Source organism: Eubalaena glacialis, chromosome X, assembly GCF_028564815.1.
Source record: "Eubalaena glacialis isolate mEubGla1 chromosome X, mEubGla1.1.hap2.+ XY, whole genome shotgun sequence".
NCBI classification, from domain to species: domain Eukaryota; kingdom Metazoa; phylum Chordata; class Mammalia; order Artiodactyla; family Balaenidae; genus Eubalaena; species Eubalaena glacialis.
In genome coordinates, this window is record NC_083736.1 from 99,065,195 (window position 1) to 99,085,929 (window position 20,735).

Genomic DNA, 20,735 nt, shown 5'->3' on the forward strand with positions numbered 1-20,735 from the left:
AATCCTTTAAAAATAGTGGTTGCTATGTTTGAGGTATTAAGGGAATAATAGGATAGACAGTTTAAAATTGGTGAACGTGCACAAAATAAACTAAGTTTACACATGTGGATAAGATTTACAAATAAACAGAATCATATGACGTAACACACTACTTCTAGTCCTAATAAAACTGCCCAATCTGGACTGAATTTTCTTTCATCCTAGTTCTGTCCCATACATGTCATCTGATTGGTTATTAATTTCTGATGAGTGACAGTCAATCAGAATGAAATATGTCCTTCCCTGAATCTGTCTTATCTCTTGTATCTGTATTTCTTTTAATGACTCAGCTTACATTGGGGGATGTAAAAGGGGAGTTTTTTCTTAAATTTTGGATCTGAACTACTGACTTAACACTCTCAAAAGACATCCAAAATGTTACTTGGCTCCCTTATCTGAATGACATTACAACATGTTGAAGAGCATCCTTTGCCAAGCCACTGTTTCTGTATAATAACAGTAGCGATACCAACAATATCAATAAGACTTCCTTACTGGGCCTAACCAAGAGTGTGGAATGCAGCTCACTTTGGCAATATACACTAGTAATTCTGGTGTTTGGTGCTGGGAATTTATTTTTTGAGATCAGGGGCTGTGCATCTGTATTTTCCCCTCCCTCTCTTATAATACTCTACAACACAGAGTACTGAGGTACCCATGAGAGATGCTTAATATTTTTCCTTAAGCAAAAGATAAATGGATTCTCTCTTTTGCATAAACTTCAGGTTTTCTCTTATTAGCAAAATCTAAGACATTCAATTGGATCACATAACATAATGGGAATAGCGTCTTTAAGGACCTGAGGAGATTTTTCAAACTTAATGAGTTAAGGTTTCAAGTGATCTTGAAGTAATTAGCTCCCAGGGTTTTACCAGTAATATTCAAATTTCTCTCTCTTAAATGACTGTAAGATTATGTTTTTGATGTTTGGTGTTGCGGATTACTCTAAACTCTAAAGAAATTCTAGGCCCTAAATAAATAAAACTGTTTTGAGCCTTTCCATTTCCCTCATGCAGCTTGCTCCCAGCATTAATAATAAAGGTATGCTGAATGAATAATCTTGGAAACTAAATCACACCTCAGAGTAGGAGTACACAATTTATCTAAAACTCGACACGTATGTACAGAAAAAGACTTGATCCCTCCCTCTAATGAGCTTATAATTGACTGGGGAGACTTAACTAACATAAATGAACCCATTTTATTATTAACAATTAAATTCAGTGTTGACAATTTTAAGTTTGCCAGGAGTTCAGAAGGTTTGGATAAGACATGGACACCTTTGAATGCCAGAAACAGATGAAACATTTGTTGGTGCTATGGCACTTCACCACATGTATAGCATTCTTTTTCTCTTTCTTTTTCTTCATACATTCAATCTTTAAATACTACTACATACCAGGCACTGTCCTAAGTACTAGGGATACAAAGACAAATAAGAAACAGTCAATTACCCTCAAGGAATTTACAGGTAATGAGATGGACACCTAACAAATCATTGCAGTTCACTATGGCAAGTACATATTTAGAGGCATATACCAGGTACGTGGTGAGATGAAGCAGAAAGGGATCGACACCAGGTGGATAGGATTTCTCCAGTGGACAGCATTCCAAGAAGGGCATTCCAAACAGAGGTAAGAGCACATGGAAAGGTATCCAGGCATGAAATAGCATGACCTATTTGGGTAAGCATTGAGTGTAACAAGAGTAAAGAATAATTGTGGACAGTGGTGTACTGGTAAGCTGTCTCTCAAAAAAGAAAAAAAAAACAGATTTGCAGCTTGAATTTTATCCTATAGGCATATTAATGAAGACATCCACTGTCATTGCTTAACCCCGCTGGGAAGACTCTGACTGCAGAGGTTGATGACCTCATCTCAAATATTTCTTGCACAATTTTTAAGCTTATTATTCCTGTTAATAATATGGCATTTTTTCAACTCTAAGACATCATCAAATTGTAGATGTGCCATTTGTTTAGTAACATAGGAAAAATAGGTATACTACCACATTAAATATACACGCTGATTGTGTGATTCATCCCAATAACAGAAACATAAAAATGTGAGGAAAATAGCACCTTAGAATTGGCTAAATATGTTATTTGGGTCCTGGACCTGGTCTCTATGTAACAATCTGACCCAGAGACTTTAAGAAGAAGCCCTCTGCTTAAGCTGAGGAAGGTAATAGGAACACAAACAATCTGTTTAAATACAAGGACTGATTTGGGGTTTAAAAATTTACAAGAACCACCTTTCCTTTACCCTCCCCAGACTCCAAATAAGAAAGCAAGATTTATGAGTCCTAAATCAAAGTGTTGATCCTAAACAAAATTCTGAGTTAAGAATATGTATGTCTTCAGCAAACCTTCCATCTTTTCCTTCTAACCCCAACTCAGAGAGTTCCATTATCCAAATTATGCCTGCTGCTCTACTCCTGAGTTTGTAGTTACCAAGCTTCCCGTGCCTTAATCTATATTTGGGCATTTTATTTTCTAAATAAAAACTGTATATATTTAAAGTGTACAGTATGTTGATTTGATATACATATACATAGTGAAGTGATGACTACAGTCAAGCTGATTAACATATTATCTCCTCACATACCATTTGTGTGTGTGGGTGTGTGTGGTGATAGCACCTGAAATCTACTCTTAGCAATTTCCCAATATTCAATACAGTATTATTAACTATTGTCATCATGCTGTACATTAATTTTAGAGATAGAACTAGGCCAGTGGTTTGGAGGTTTGTTTTGTTTTGTTTTTAGCTGCCAACTCTTTTCTTCAAACAAAATTCTGTGAGAAAGCCTAACACATAAAACACGTACTACTGCCTTGGTTAAAAGGGTACTATCATCTATGAGACAGCTCCTAGGAGAAAAACTGAGGCTCTTTGGAACACAGTTTGAAAGTGTTGATTTAGACTTTCCTCCTTATATTACAGTTGGGAAAATAAGGTCATGCTTACAATGTCTCTTACACTGATATAAGAGAGTCTAGAGGGCTTTTCCTCCTAGGTGACATGCATATGTTTTTCCTTAAACTTCATGAGTAGAATGCCTCTGTCTTATTTTATTTTATTTTATTTTATCTTAAATTATATTTTCTCTTTTATCTTCTATACTCTCCATCCCTCCCCACAAGACTTCTACTATAATGGATTTGATACATATCCTTGAATACATATTTATCATTGTTTTCTGTAATTTTTAAAATTCAACAAATACTTATTGAGCATTTACTACAGGCCAGACACTTGACATACAGTGTTGAACAAAATAGATATAAGGTTCTCCTTCTCTCCAGGTGCTTACTGTTAAGAGGTCAAATAGTCCATAAGCAGCAGCACAGATTTTCATAGATCCATCCGATAAGGAAACAAGTCCAAAAGGATATAGTTTATTACTTATACAGACGGCATAAGCAAGATCAGCATGGTATCAGCTCCCCATGTCCCTTTGCCCCACAGGACAACATTGAACTACAGGAGCCAGATGACAGGTGACATGAGTAGTGAGGCACTCTTGCTGAAGAGCCAACTCTAGACTGCAGCTAAGCTGTTTTACAGCCTGCCTCTATACCCAGGGGAAGGGAGGTGGAAAATCCTATGCCTTATTGGAACCTCATGGCATCCTCCTGCAAGATAGGGAGCCTCCCACAAGATAGAAAGACAGATAAGAAACAGCCTTGAGGCAGCTCCTCACAAGAATTGCCTATCTTCTCCTGCTCTAAGAGAATTACAGGATGTTCTGCCAAGACCTAGGGCAGACTGAAGTGGAGCCTTGCCTACGTGGCCTATGTGAATAGTGCACAGTTGCCAGAATGCCATAGTGGAGCCATTTCCCTACATTTACAGTCCATAAATAAAAGTTTCTATCCTGATTGTCTTCACTTAACATGATATAGTAACAGCAAACAATTTATATAATGCTTACTATGTGCCAGGCATTTCTCTAAGAACTTTGCGCATAGTAACTCATTAATCCCCATGCCAAAACTCTGTGAAATAAGTGCTGTTATCCCCATTTTACAAATGAGGTTACTGAAGCACAAGGAAGTTAAATAACTTGCTTAAGGTCACACATTTAAACTCTGGCAGAACTACGATGTGAATCGAGGCAGTTGGAATTTGATAGAAGTGATATGGGTACAAAAAAGAGGAAATCCAAGCAGACTTCACAAAACAGGTGGGATCTGATGACATTTGAAGAACATAATAGTTTGCCAGGGTGGAACAGCTGTCTAAGCAGAGTAAACAGAATGATGTGTTTTGAGAACTATATGTGATGTTCTTGGAGCCCCAGAATGCACTGGTGTGGAGTAATAAAAGATAAAACAGAATACCCAGCTTAGAGGTAGTTGTAAAAGTCTCTGAATATCATACCATATGCTGTGGACTGAATCGTGCCCCCACCCCCCCCAATTCATATGTTGAAGCCCTAACTCCTAGTGTGATGGTATTCAGAGATGGAGCCTTTGGGAGGTAATTAGGTTCAGATGAGGTCACATGTGTGGGGCCCTCACATGATGATATTAGTGCTCTTATACAAAGAGATACCAGAGCGCTTGCCCTGCTTGCTTTCTATCCCTGCCATGCGAGCACGGTGAAAAGGCAGCCATCTACAAGCCAGAAAGAGCGCTCTCGCCAGAAGCCAACCATGCTGGCATGTCTGGCGTTCTCAGACTTCCAGTCTATAGTATTTTGTTATGGCAGCCCAAGCAGACTAAGATACCATGAAATTGGGACTTATTTTGTGGGCATTAGAGTTCCTAGACGTTTTAAAGTAAGTGAGTTAAACAAGTAGATGTGTATTTCAGAACAACTCTAGTTGTTGGTGGAGATTATGGTAAGAGATGAGTGTGAGTTTGGGAGACTGGTGATAGGAAAACCAGTTGATAGACAGTTGCACTAGTTCAGGTAAGAGAAGTAAGAGCCTGGACTATGGCAGTGGGGATAGAGAGGAAAGAATGGTTTCAGTAAACATTTTGGAGGTACAGCTGACCCTTGAACAATGCAGGGGTTAGGGGCGCCTACCCTCCACACAGTCAGAAATCTGCTTCTAACTTTATGGTTGGCCCTCCACATCTGTGGTTCTGCATCCATGGATTCAACCAACTGTAGATGTGTAGTATGTATTTATTGGGAAAAAAAACACATATAAGTGGACCCACACAGTTCAAACCCAGTGTTGTTCAAGGATCCACTGTATTGTCGACAGGATTTAGAAAGTGGTTGAATGTGATATGTAAGGGAGAAACAGGAGTCAGATTTCTAGCTTGAGTGACTAGGTGAATGGTGATGGCATTAATCGAGATATGGGGAGGTAAAGTGGTTTATATCTGGATGGTAGTCTTAGGGTAAAGTGGTTTATATCTGGATGGTAGTCTTAGGGTAAAGTGGTTTATATCTGGATGGTAGTCTTAGAGATGTTTTTTATTCATATTTGCTCATCTGAATTTTCTATATTTTTTACAACTACTATCTATTACTTTTGGAATGAGAGTAAACAAAGGGTGGTTTTGTTTGTGTTGTAGGGATCAGGTATGGAATGCAAAAGAAAAAGAAGACAAAGTTCTATAAGAAAAATATTACGTTCCGGTAATATTGAGTTTGAAGTGCCTGTAGAAAATCTTGTTGGATGTGTCCAGCAGGCTGTTAGAAATACAAGTCTCTGTGGAATTCAAAGACAGAGACTAGAGATGTTGATTTTCAGAGTTGGTGTTTGCTCTCTGCAGGGGTTAGAATATAATACCACAGAGTGCTGGCTTTCATCAGGCTTGGAATGAAGTAGAACTGTTTTTAAGTAACATATGTATGTTTGGAGAGGGGGAGGAGTTGAGGGGGATACTAGGAAACTTGCAGAAATGGGACTGACTGGAAACAGAATAAATGGCCCTTGGGATGGGCTCAACAATCAGAGACAAAGTTCTAACAGATACATTGTAAATTCTTACTCAAGTTCCAGGCTAGGTATTGAAAACTAAGAGACATTGGCGCAATAAAATGAAGTTGGAATTGTGGCATGGCTTTAGAAATGCAAACAATGATGATGGAGAAGCCAAAAAGCTGTCCTAGAAACAAGGTGGGAAGAATGGGAACCTGCCTATCCCTGAGAAACAGGGATTACTGAGGTACCTGACCTCTTGGGTGCCAGTTGGGGAGAGTGGAAAAGGAATTTTAGGTATCAAAGATATGTAAGGAGATAGCCTGGCTTCCCCATAGGACTATTTGTGGCAGAAATGGGGATGGGTGCAGTGGGGAAGTAGGTCAGTGGATTTCCATTTTCACCCATGGGTGTTTAACAGCACACTATCTCTAAAATCCAAAAATGAATGGGGCTAGGTTTGTTGATATTCTGCCAAATGGCCCATCATTTGTTCTAGGAGCGGGGACAAACCTGCAAATGGCTTGATACTCTTTTTGAGCTGCCATGGATACATAATATTTTGGTGCTCCTACTATAATGGATCTATATTGATAAGGGGACATGATAATATGACTAAAAACAAGCCATTAAGCCTCTTTTTCATTGTCACCTCCTCACTGGGATATGAGCCTTACTCCATCTTTAAACCTCACTGGGAATGGGGTGAGAGTCAGGGATGGCATAGGAGTCAGTCACCATCTGGCAGACACAACCAAGAGTCACATGTTTGATCACACATATTCATCTCAGAAAGAGCTATCAATCATTCTGAGCAAAGTGTCTGCACGTCCTCTGAGAATTCACTTCTTTCTTTAATGGCATGCTTCTCAAATCCCGATTTCTCTCTTAAGGTTAAAACAGTCATTTTCATTTACTCCTTATGAATAAACAGATTTGGCTGCTTGATAATGGAGTGGATTCTCTTTCCCATTTAAAATTCTGGAGGATGGACACATTTTTATGGTAGGCTTTCTGATTATGCTAACCTTACCTGACTGGTTATTTATCAGACTGTGTGTCAGGGAGAAGGATATTTCATCTGTAATACAATTCCTTATTATCAGCTCCAGGCAGCACAGTAAACCTTCAATTAAATTTCTGATAGTTCTTTCAGTAATATAGATACATTTATAGTTAATATCATAATATTTTTCCATAACGATGGTAGGGGGATGAATACCCTCCTTAAAAGCTAATGTAATTGTATAGACTTAATATATTTCTGATGATGGAATTTATATATATTTAAAATTTTAAATAATACCAAAATTAGTAGAGTTGAAAATAAAAGTCCTCGAAAATGAGAGAGAGAGAGAGAGAGAGATGCACAGATAGAGATTGAGAAAGACAGAGAGGTAAGAGAGAGGGAGAGGGAGTTTGAGATGGGCTTAAGGTCAGGCATTAAATAAGGGTGAAAGAGATCTTATACATATTACTTGGTAACAAAATCAGTAATTTTACATTCTGATTATGTCATTTTGAGGAGGTTTCATCAAATATTTTAATTACACGGTCCAGAATCCTTGAACCAGAACTGGCAGAAACTTCTGAATCTATGCAAGCAGATTCACAGATTGACCATAGAAAACACAAATATTTGAGGGATGGATAAAGGAAGAGGAACTCAGAAGGATATGCAGAGATGGGGAAAACCATAATAGTATCTCCCGCTGTAGAAAAGTAAAGCAGGATTAGGATGTAGAAGAAATTTTTAGATTCATCAGTTAAGAAGACTTTGGTGATTTCTGGAAGAGAGCAGCTTCAGAGGCATGGTAGGGGCCAACACTGGGTTGCAGAAAGCTGAGAAGTGGATAGGAATTGAGGAAGAGAAGGCAGCAAATATAGATTGTTCTTTGAGAAAGTTTAGCAGTGAAAGGGAGGAGAGAGAGGAGATGGTTTGTTGAAGAGGAGGCCCGGTTTAGGGATTTTTTTTTTTAGGATAGGAGAGACTTAAGAATGCTTTTCAGTTGATGACAAGAATCCATTCATTTACTCATGTAGTATTTATTGACTGCCTACTACGTGTCACTAGACTTAATGAACAAACCGTAAAGAAGTAGTCATGGTATGGGCCCTTAGGGGACCTACAGAAATGGGTGGACGCATTTTTGGCTATAGGGTGTTATTGACATTTAGTACTCAGGGGCCAGGGATGCTCTAGATTCTGCAATAAGAGGGACAGTCCTGAAAAATGAAGAGTTGTCCTGGACAAAATTAGAAAAAGAGAGATTGAAGACATGAGAGTGACCACTCAGCAGTATTCCACCCTGTTGATTACTCCTTCCTTCTTGAAACACTTTTTTCTCTTTAATGACCTCACTCTCTCCTTGTTTTCCTCCCAAATCACTGGACGTTTCTCATCTTCTTTGGTCCCAGATCACTGGCTCTTCTTCTCCTGCCTGAAGTTCTCTAGGTCTGTGAAAAATACCTATGTCTTTTTTTTTCTCTATTCTCTTTCCATCTAGTCCCATGGCTTTAAATACTATTTATCTCTCTAGTCTTGACCTCTCCCGTGAGCTTCAGATTCATATAACCCACCACTTACTTGACATTGCCCACTTGTTTAATAGGCAACTCAAACCTAACATGTCCAAAATAGAACTCTTGTCTTCCCCAAACCTCTTTCTTACTGATCTTCCTCATCTCAGGAGATGGCAACAACATTCACCCAATTGCACAAGCTAAAAACTTAAATCATTCCTTATTTCTCTTTCCTTTATACCTCATATGCAATTCATCAGCAAGTCTTATTGGCTCTACTTTTAAAATATATTCGAAATCCACCTAATTGTCATTATCACCACAACTACCATCATCTTTCAAACCACCATCATCTCTCACCTGGACCATTATGATTCTCTCTTGATTCATCTCCCTCCTTCCACTCTTGCTCCCTTGAAAACTTTACACAGTGTCCAGAGAAATCCTTTTTAAAAAGTGATATATCAGGTCACATCACTTCTTTGCCCAGAACCCCCAATGGCTTCCTATTGCACTTAGAACAAAATCCAAAATCTTTATCTTAATCTATGAGGCTCTATGTGATCTGACCTCTACCTACTTTTTCGGTTTCATCTAATACCACATTTTCTTCCTTTTTCATTATGTTCTAGCCACCCTGGCCTTCATTCTGTTCCTTCAGTATGTCAAGTTATTTCCTGATTCTTGCTGTTCATTCCAGTTGGAATGCTCTTCCCTCAGATAATGATAATTTTACCTCCTATTTCTTGCCTGTTTATTTTTAATTAATTTATTTTTGGCTGCGTTGGGTCTTCGTTGCTGCGCGTGGGCTTTCTCTAGTTGCAGCGAGCGGGGGCTACTCTTTGTTGCAGTGCGTGGGCTTCTCATTGCGGTGGCTTCTGCTGTGGAGCACGGGCTCTAGGCATGTGGGCTTCAGTAGTTGTGGCACGCGGGCTCAGTAGTTGTGGCGCACGGGCTTAGTTGCTCCACGGCATGTGGGATCTTCCCGGACCAGGGCTCGAACCCATGTCCCCTGCATTAGCAGGTGGATTCTCAACCACTGCGCCAACAGGGAAGGCCTCTTTCCTGTTTAATTGCATGAGTTAGTGCATCCAGAACTACATTAAATAATGGTGGTAAATAATGGTATTATTTCTTATTTCTCCCTTCAGTTAGAATGTTTCTAATGTTTCCTCATCCAGCCCGATATTGAATTTTGGCTTGTGTGTTAAGGAACTATTCATCTATTCTGATTTTTATTAAGAGTTCTAAGCAGGAATAGATGATGAATTTGATTAAATGTCTTTTTAAGATTTGTGGAAATCATATGATATTTTTACTTTTGATCTATTGGTAAATTCAATTTCTTAATATTGAAACATCTTTGCATAAATTCACTTATTCATTTACTCAACAAATATTTATTGAGTACCTATCATGTGCCAGGTACTGTTCTAATATCACTGTGCTCACAGAGCATACGTTCTAGTGGGAGAGAGAAATGAACAAAATAAATGCATAAATTTTATTGTACGTTGGAAGGTGATTAATGCTGTGAAGGGGAAAAGAGCAAGGGGCGGTGATATGGAATACTAGTGTAGGTAGTGGCTGCAACTTTAAATAGCGTGGTCAGGGAAGACCTCACTGAGAAGGCAATATTTGTTCAAAGACCTGAAGGCATCTCACCTCATCAGGAAGTGAGGCTAGGATGGTGGAAATGTTATGTAAGTGGATATTTAAATCACCAATACTTAAGATAGCAGTTAATGGTAGAAATATCAGTGGAGAACAAAGAACTATTCTTAGAGAAATTGGGGTGGGAGGTCTGACTCAGGAATTGGTAGATGATTGCAACAAAGAGGGTAATTGGTGGTATAGTGTGAAAGACATGAGATTTATTTTAAAAAGCTGGAAGGAAGGGGGCAGGCCCGGCGATATAAGGGGATTGAGAGGGAAAAAAAATAGGCACAAATTGAGAAGACTATACGGGAATCTGTCATCAAGGGAGATCCAGATTTCAGTTAAACTAAGAAAAATTGCAGAGAATATTAAAAGAGGCTTATGAAATAAGGTATGTTGTACTATGTGTTCCAGAAGACCTAATGGAAGGGTTACATGAGTTGGTAAGGGGTAGGAAATGGAAACAATATAGAAGACCAGACGGTAATTATTAGGTGATAAGGAAGGACTTGGAAATCTGAGGCTTCCTGTATTTTGACACATAGAGATAAAAGTATAATGAATTTAGGGCTTCCCTGGTGGCGCAGTGGTTGAGAATCTGCCTGCCAATGCAGGGGACACGGGTTCGAGCCCTGGTCTGGGAAGATCCCACATGCCACGGAGCAACTAGACCCGTGAGCCACAACTACTGAGCCTGCGCGTCTGGAGCCTGTGCTCCGCAACAAGAGAGGCCGCGACAGTGGGAGGCCCGCGAACCGTGATGAAGAGTGGCCCCCCGCTTGCCGCAACTAGAGAAAGCCCTCGCACAGAAACGAAGACCCAACACAGCCAAAAAAAAAAAAAAAGTATAATGAATTTAGTTCTGGTAGTCTCAAGACAGATAACGGTGGTGAGGCTGTGTTTGGGGATGAGTGTGGGTAACAGTAGAAGTATGAAGGTCCTGTAGATGAGTGTTCTTACTCCAGAATGAGCTGAGCTTACTCTTGACTCCTGTGAGAGGAGAGGAGTCATGCTCCATGATCTTATGAAACAGACATGGCCATATAGTACTGGAATGTTTCACCATGGTAACTTTATAGAAAATGTATCCATTAATATTAAAAGACATCTGTTGGTTTTGTGTCCTAGTTTTGGAGAACACATACCTCTATATTTTTATTCTCCAGAGGTAAATACTTATACAATTTCAAAGTAGGGGTGATCCATCACCTTTAAATTTTTTTACTTTCCTATAGATTATCATTGTTCCTGAGAGTTTTTATAAAATATTTATTATGGCTGCAATGGAAAAAGTATCTCACATGTGTTTCCGTAGTTAAACAATGGGAAATTAAATCACTGAAGCAATTCAGAATGGGTCCTACCCAAACTTTTTCTGTTAATCAAAGTTTCCTAATGTTGTTATGTTTCAAATGGAAACTCATATAGTCTTAATTTCTTTGCTAAAAATCAAGTATATTGGAGGTAGTTGCTGTACTTCTGTCAAATGAAAATATTTTTACAATATCTAGAACCTGTAAAGTAAGACTATCTTCCAAAGTGACAGGCCAAATTTTTCTGTACATCTTAAGCTTCACTAAAATTTCAGTAGGTAGCATAGACTGGTCAAGTTATATATATAAGGTATGTATCACTTATTCTTTTGTTCTGGCATTCAGGAAGTGACAGTTCAGGAGGAAGCCTAAAATGGTTGATCTCCAACGAACACTTGCTGTTTGGCCTTCTCATTTCAATTTTCAAACAACTTAAAATATGATCAAAGAAGACACTCATCAGAGGACCTGGGGAGCCTGTATTAATGACTTACAGATTATAGGAATATAATGTCTTTAAGAACCACCTTGTCATATAAATTTAGCATAAGAAAAATACAATAAAGAGGAAATTTAAAACTCAAAATGATAATCTCACATTAATGACCCCACCCCAAAGGTTTTGGCATATTAAGCCAGCTCTGTTACAACACATAGAGGAGAATAAATGAATGACAATGAAAAACAATTTGTAAGTAATCTGACCTACATTTACCCATTTCCAGGAAAGCCCCAAAGTGAATTCCTAGAGAGACTAAAGGAGTAGTTTCAACTACTTGCCCGAAGACAGGATGAACACGGGAAAAAGGGATCTCACAAACTTTAAATTAGTGGACTCTTTTCCTGTTACTTTTTATTCATAAGGCCGGAAGGCAGAAGTGTAAATTGAAGTTAGTGTTGGGTATGGTGGTAGCCAGGCTTTGAGATGGCCCGCAATGATTCTCATCTCCTGATATTCATCCCTTTGTGTAGTCCCCTCTCACATCGAATGGCGCTGACCTGTATAACCAGTAAGATATTACAGAAATGAAAGCGTATAATTTCTGAGGCTACATTTTTTAAAAAGGCATGGTTTCTGTCTCACACTTTTGGATCATTCACTCTGGGGAGAAGACAGCTGTTGTGTCGTAAGGACACTCAGGGCCCTAAGTCCTATGGAGAAATCCATGTGGTGAAGAACAGATGTTGCAGGAAGGGGGACCCCTTCCAGGGCCCAAGAGTGGGCTCTTGTCTAACACTCAGAAATGAATTGTCCAAGGAGACACACGTGCTGACAAAGCAAGAGACTTTATTGGGGAGGGGCACCTGGGCGGAAAGCAGCAGGGTAAGGGAACCCAGGAGAACTGCTCTGCCACATGGCTTCCAGCCTCAGGTTTTATGGTAATGGGGCTAGTTTCCGGGTTGTCTCTGGCCAGTCACTCTGACTCAGGGTCCTTCTTGCTGGTGTATGCATGGCTCAGCCAAGATGGATTCCAGCGAGGAGGATTCTGGGAGGTTGGTAGGGCATATGGACTGGCGTCTCCTTTTAACCTTTCCCGAATTCTTCGGTTGGTAGCAGCTTGTTAGTTCCGCATTCCTTACCAGGACCTCCTGTTGTAAGATAACTCATGCAAGTGGTTACTGTCGGGCCTGGCCAGGGCGGGTGGTTTTGGTCAGTGGTTCCCCTAACACTGAGCCCTCTTGCCAACAGCCATGTGAGTGAGCCATCTTGGATGCAGATTCTCTAGCCCCAGTAAAGCCTTCAGATGTCTGCAGCTCAGCCAGTATTTTAACCACAACCTCATGATAGACCCTAACTAAGCCAGAACTACCTAGCTAAGCCACTCCTGAATTCCTAACCTATGAAAAATGTGTAAGATAATAAAAGTTTATTGTTGTTTTGAGCCATTAAATTAAGGGGGGAGGAGGAATAATTGGTTTTGGTTATACAACAATAGATAACTAATAAACAATAATATGTGACAGAACCAGAATTCAAGCCCAAGTTTGACTCCAAAGGTTGAGCTCCCAAAAGGTTGAAAGTTTCCCAATGACATTTTTAGCAATTTTCATTAGTTTACCTATTACAATAATTTTTCTTTGAAATGAATTCAGTTTGCCTCCTATGTAAAGAGAGGAACATCAATCCCTTTGTCTGGTCAGTGACATACTGTATTTACTAATACTGGACAAGTAAGGTCTTGGGTACAGTCAGTTCGAAGTCAATAATAACAATGTCTATTTTCCAGGTATTCAATAAAAGTATTTCTGAAGAAGTCTGATTCATGTTTCAGGAGGAGTTTTTCTGTTGACTCTTCATTGAATCTTCTACTTTATGAGATATTAATGTGTACCATTAAGGAACTTAATTTGTTCCTTCTCCTGTCCCTCCTCTGAAACCATTTTAGTACACAATTTTAATTTCCTCAAGAGGAAAAATTAATGAGTTGTTTCTGAATTACCCTTAACTAGAGTTGCAAACAGTTTTAAGAACCACTTTGAAGTTCTATCCAAAAGTTGTATCTAAATTTCACTTGTCATAATTTTTTTTTCCTTACTCAAATGTCATTTCAACCCTGGGGAAATAATTTTTTACCTTGAAAGAGATAAACATTTCAAACTAAAGAAACAAATATTTGTACTTCTTAGTCCAGGTGAAATGAGTCATCCTGCAACTAAAGAACATCTCAACCTGACTATCAGATCTGAATGTTATTGAAGTAAGAATAGGTCTTTCTTGTCCAGTAGACTGCTCATTTAATTTGAGGTAGAGCCCCTATAACTACCTCTTTGAGAAATGTTCTATTTCTCTCATTAAAAGCATGTCTAATTAAGAAGATTTGAATTTTCAAAATATAAATTAGGAGGTAATTCTTTGTTTAATGAAAATATTAACTAAAGGATATATTTAGATAGTAGGACCTGTAGAGCTCTATTTACAAATGTTTGTTTATATACAGATTTAATAAAGTAAAATATAACTCACAGACATGTATTTATTCACATACTTTATATCACAAAAACACTATTGCCTATTTTAAGCTTCTTATAAGGATTTCCAATTTTTCCCACTACTTATTTGATATGTATTTCCTTTATAACCTGTTGCTTTTATGTTTGCTATTCCAGCTCTGAACTCACCAGATGTCCAATATTTCAAGTCTTCTAGCTCATAATTGAGATGAAACAGTTTTAAGTGAAATCTTACTAAATCAATAAATAGTCCCATTTTTGTGTAGGGGTCATATTGTTATTTCTCTTTTGTTCTGTTAACAACTTTTCTGGACCCCTACATTTCTCCAGGAAATGTGTATGGGAGTTTATACCAGGAGACTACAACATGGCATCACCAACCCACACCCAACATGAGAACTAACCACTCTTTATACAAAGTACCCAGTGATATAAAAGTAGTTGAAGGTCCCCAACTCTAGCAGGTGCACTAGTATACACCTTCAAGCAATGAATGTACAGGCATGTAACCAAAGTGTTTCTATAATAGCTTTGGAGGCAGATAGATCTTAGTCAAATTACGGACAGTTGCCTTGGGTCACTCACTAAACTTTTCTGTATCTTGGTTTCTCCATCTGTAAAATGGGGGTAATAATCACTGCTTCTCAAGATTGTTACGAGGAAAGAGCATAGTCTGGCACATAGTCAGCATTAAATAAATATTACTTCTCATTCCCCCATATTTTACTGCACTCTTCAAATTAACTGTTCCTCAAGACAACGGTATTTTTCATTTTCTCTTTCAGATTAAAATTAAACTGCCAAATACGAACCTTTCTGAAATTGAAATCAACATTCAGGAAATGACCCTTGACCTCCGTACTCCTAATAAGTGAGTAAAACTTAGAACTAGAATAATGAATATTATAATATTAATGAATCTTTAGTCAATATCCTTTATAAAAGTGTACGTAATTATTTTCTTTCACTCCTAAAGTCTGAAGAAAAGTGAAAAAGTCAATCATTCAGATGTTTGATCTAGGTAATATAAACATATATTTGTAAATACCTAGATTTTTTCCTACTTTACATGCATACATTTGGAGTAGGTTGATACCACCAAGACATAGTCCTTGACATTCAGATACAGCTTGCTTATCTGTCAGGAAAAATAGCTAGAGGTGAAAACCTCTTAAGTTGTAAGTCTTGCATGTGGCTTTCTGGTACAGTGATGGCATGAAAGAAGCAATCTTTAAGCGTATTGGATACTGTGGGGCTCTAAGGTTAAATTTGATTATATTCATCTAAAAATAAGCAAAAAGTCTTATCAATTGCTTAAAACAAAAATTCTAACAGCTAATTTATCACTAGATCCTCAAGTTGCATGAATACATTTAAAAATAATGCAGATGATAATGGAATAATTCAATTAAACGTTTGATATTTTCAAAATAGTCTTGTTATTATACAAGTTCAAATCATGTTCCCCAAACACAATGTATACGGTAAAATTCTGATAAAAATGTTTATCTTGAAACCTGGATAAATCAGCCCTGTCTCTCAAAACTAACTCTATAAGGAGGGAATCGATAGAACCTGGCAAGTGCTAGAGAAAATGTCTAAATATCTCACTGCTTTGTTCACTTTTCACCTGGATGTATAGCATGAGCACACTTTGGTTGAGTGCAGTGTTTCTTTGTAACTCATAGACATTTCAAACTGGGTGCGGGGAGCAGAGTCAGCTCCTAGCACATTCTCTTCCTTCCATTATCAGTACCTATAATTCTCCTTTGTTGATTGTAGGGCTTCAAGAAAATAACAAAACTGGATCTCTGGTACAAAAGACTTCTGTGTGTAAACAACCCAACATAACATGCATAGCTTAACCTTGATTTCTACAGTAGATGCATTTAACCCCAAATGATCTACAGATGAAAACATATCAAATATTTTCTCATTACTTAATATAATTTCAAAAATGTATTCACTCAAAAAAAATGTCTCATGTTATAAAAATTACATTCCTTATTCCTACCATTCACTTCAAGGAGTATTGTAATTTTTTTCCATTACATGTTATACACGCATTTACTCTTCCACACAACATTTGCAAGGAAAGTTGGTTAAATGAACAGTCAATTTTTCATGATATTTGTGCACTTGTTAAAAGCACACACATATCTACACACTGTGGAGTTAATTTCCGTTCCCCTAGCAGTTCTCCCTGTCTCCATCCATCTTTAGGCAGCTGCTCTGGCTATGCTGTCATTCCAGACATTTATCAGAGCCCACTAAATGAAAGACTCACACACAGATATTTTTCCACATTGAATGTAGGCTGCACTAGGTCATTTGGATCTTACAGTACTTATACATTAAATGCTCAGTGCATGAATGTACTGTCTCTTAAGAAAAAGATTCATTAATTAATATAGAAGACAGAAGATAGAATTAAAGTTTTTATCACTTTTCCTAAACACTTGAACATGCTTTGGAGCCATGCTATTACCTGAAATTGTATTATTGGAAATGTGTCTTGTTTTTTAGTTTATTAATAGTCACATCTACTTTCTTTAGTTTCTAACTTTGACACCTGTAACACTATGCTTACCGGCTCCAAGAAAGATAAGAGCGGACATTCTGCTCATGTATCTGTAAGGCAAAACAAGTGAATTTATTTTAACTGAATTGACTAGTAATATCAGTCTATTGATAGTCAATGGCATTAAAATTATAAATAAAACTCAGAATTTTAGCATTGTAGATCGAAAAGAAATAAAACTGTTTGCTGAATTCTTCATTTTTTACAACGTTGTTTTGGTATGTAGATTCCCAACATGGAGGAGATAGAAAGGAAGAAAGATAGGGAAAATTGTATAATGTCTCAGAATCTCCTGACTTCATCTTCATATGGGGTTTCATTAGTTTTTAAGATGAATTCTAAGAATATCATAAATGAATTCCTTGAATGTGATAATAAAAACACACTCTGAAGACAAATATGAGTTAATTTTTGGTTGTGTGTTGCTTTAGATTATCTCACCTTTGCTGTGCTCCTCTGATTTATTGCATTGGCCAAAAAGTTTTTTCGGGTTTTTGCGTAACATCTTACGAGAAAACTCGAACGAACTTTTTGGCCAACCCAATAGATTGAGAGTTGACTGATGTTCAAAGACGTAAACACCTAAAAAAATGTTTTCTAAATGGAATAGTGAATTGCAGCTCAGTAGCTATTTCTGCACTTTCTTTGAAAATAGTTATGTCTCCAATAGGAAACCTTAAAAAGGCCATGTCCTTTTTTATCCCAGATATGTAAATCAAATAATTTATTAACTACATAAAATAAAAAGTGCATTATGTGAATATGCACAGAACAAGGTTGTCCTTTATTTAAATCTCTTGCAAGAAACATCAACTTGAATTCTCTAATATAAATGTAAACATGTGAGTCTATAGAGTTCACTGTACAGATAATTTTGGGGTTTTACTTTCATATATTGTTGTTTGCATTTAAATAATTTCTAATGAAAATTAACACTGGATAAACATTTGATCAGTGACTAAACTGTAGCTTCTTAAAAGGCAAATATATTTTCAAAGTAGAGGCAGAGGGATTGGGTTTAAATGTTCATTCATATTTTATTATAGTACTAATTTATACCAGTTATTCAAATATCATTTTGTGGTGACCTGTTTGCTTTTCATTCGTTTATTCATTCAGTCAACAAACATTTATGAAGTCCGCTAGACACTGGGGGGACACCGAAATAAAATACAGTCCTGTTCTTCAATGAATTGTATATGATTAAGTATTAGTAGAATTTTATATTGTTTAAAATATAACTCTCACTTCAGATATCAGACAGTATTTTCCTTCTTCTAAGAGCCTAAATAAGTTGCACAGTTTCTACTCAAAATTTTAGTATGGGAAGCTGTACTACTAAGGACTAGACAAAAATGCAGGGATAGATGGATCATTCCAATGGCCACTGTCTCTTTTGAATTTATTTCTCTCTGGATAGAGAAGTGCACATTATCATTGGAACTCCTTCTTCAGCTGATTTTAGTTGTCTTTTAGTGCAATGAAGCTACCACCACTGAGCTTTGCTTTCTTTTAAAAAAGAATATACTATCATTTGTAGAATAAGGGATAAAGCAAATCTAACTCTAGTACAACCTATAGTGTAAACAACTTTAAAAAGATGGACTCTTGGGAATTCCCTGGTGGTCCAGTGGTTAGGACTTGGTGCTTTTACTGCCGTGGGCCCAGGTTCAATCCCTGGTCAGGGAACTAAGATCCTGCAAGCTGTGCAGCATGGCCAAAAAAAAAAAAAAAAGGACTCTAAATGGTTTTTGCACCCATTTTTTTTTGAGATGCCAAATATTACAGGGTATATTTAAAAACATCGCGATTTCATTACTTCAAGTGGAGAGAGTTGTTTCTCCTACCCCAAATATCTGGAATGGAACAAGAGTAACAGAAAATTTCTCCTATAGGTTCCAGAGATGTGTGATAAATACTTTTAATGAGCCCAGTTTCCTGAACTTAGGTCTTTGCAAATGAGCAAAGAAGCAATTGATTTTCAAGGGCTTTGTTTTCAAATACTAGTTTTTGTACAAGTATTCAATAAGTACCCCTAAAGATTACCACATTTCCTATACTGATTTGGATCTTATACCTTCTAAAAGAGCTTTTCTGTCCACTTTTTACGGAGATACTCAAGCCTTCTCTACTGAGAATGTGAGGTAACAAGTGTTTCATGTATTTAATTTTCTTCAGATACCAGCATGTGCCGACCCTATGCATAGTTCAGATTCATCCCACTATGACAGAATTATGCATGTCTCATCCCAACCATGCCTCTAAAGCATACAGTTATCCAGCAACTGAGCCATAAACTGCAAATTACACTCAGCAATCTCTCACAGGAAATTTTTGTCAATGTATAGTAGAAAGAACAGAAGCAGGCAGAGAAAAGCACTTTCATTGATCTGGTATTGAAATCATTCCAGGCCTGAGTTTCAATAACTACACCTAAAGTAGTAGTAGAGACTCAGTTGTGTTAGCAGAATTATTTAGAACCATTCCAATTTTCAGGTTTCTGTCAGGCAGCCACATTCCATCTACACATAAGTATGACTGGCAACAGATCTATCCAACCAGCTTAAAGTTGCAATGGTTCTATTTCTATACCAATAAACATAGCCTGAGACTATGTGTATATAATGTGAAATGAGGTCAATTTAGAAAAAAAGAGGGGTGGTCAAAACCACTGCTTGGATTTTTAAGGACAAAAAAATGGTATACTGTTTGTGCTATTTAGGCATATTTTTGATCCAGTATTCATACTGTCTAAATAGTTTTTTGGTTCCTAACATTGTGATGATATATATTGCTTCCCATTGTCTTGATATCACTGATTCTAGGTTTTTATTTTGTTTTGTTTTTTAGGAAGCTGTTGGTAACCCTTCCCCATCCTGTGGAATGCAGCAGTGCCAAAGCTTCCTATATTGTTGAAACTGAGACTCTCGAGGTCACCGTGACTATGAAACGAGAGTTGGATTTTATTAATTTCTTCTGAAACAACATGAATAAGGAGGAAAAGTGGTAAAATACCACGGATAAAAAATAAAAAACTTTGAAAAAATTGGTTAATGTTTTCTATCTTCTCTTTATTATTCTGACATATTTCAGGCAGGGCCTAAATTCAATTCTAGTGCTATTCTGATCATTTACAGTCATTTCTATTAATCTAGTAGAAAATGCTGTTTTCTCATACTAATAAGCTATTCCATTTTTATAGTGATAGCTGGATAGAATTTACAGGCTAACCAATTAGATTACTACATGGTCAGCTAAATAACTGAAATATGACCATGAAATCGTTGGTCCACTTATTTCAGTAGTCTGAAGAACTTAAGCCAATTGATTATACCGTGATACAATCAGTTGCATAGCAATTGGTCATTACTGTCACCAGAAAAGTTTATTTAGTTTCCTTTTTGTTGATTTAATCAAATGATTTCCAGTGTTCTCTGTTTAGGCGCTCACTATTGTTCTGTAATATACAAATAACAGAGGATTATAAATAGTTTGATGTGCCATACTAACAACATGTTTTACTTGAATAAGAAATACTCTTGAGCACACAGTGTTATTTGGCTTCCTCGGTCCTGTTCTCAGTGTTTGGATCTATTTAAGTTAAAAATATTTTCCTTTTGTGCACTAATAATTATTAACAATGCCTTTTTGAGTACTGTGTTTATATTTAGTAATTGAATTTCTTGACATTTAAAAGGAGTATAAAGAAAAGTGTGGCGCATTTACAAATCCTGTTCTCTCTCATCTCCTATATTTATTCGTAATTGGACATACTTATGTTA

General features: G+C 37.3%; 1 protein-coding gene and 1 non-coding gene across 3 annotated transcripts in view; both read left to right on the forward strand.

Moving 5' to 3' along the window:
* DNAAF6 (dynein axonemal assembly factor 6) overlaps positions 1-19,999 on the forward strand; it is a 40,568-nt gene extending 20,569 nt beyond the window's left edge. For both annotated transcript variants that reach the window (XM_061179042.1, XM_061179040.1), the window contains exons 6-7: positions 15,158-15,243; positions 19,804-19,999. In XM_061179042.1, coding sequence (XP_061035025.1) covers positions 15,158-15,243; positions 19,804-19,933 — 216 coding nt within the window. In that variant the 3' untranslated portion in view covers positions 19,934-19,999. The remainder of the gene's footprint in view (positions 1-15,157; positions 15,244-19,803) is intronic.
* TRNAK-UUU (transfer RNA lysine (anticodon UUU)) lies at positions 18,570-18,642 on the forward strand. Its single transcript has one exon. It is a non-coding gene; the product is annotated as a tRNA-Lys (tRNA).
* Positions 20,000-20,735: the final 736 nt, after the last annotated feature.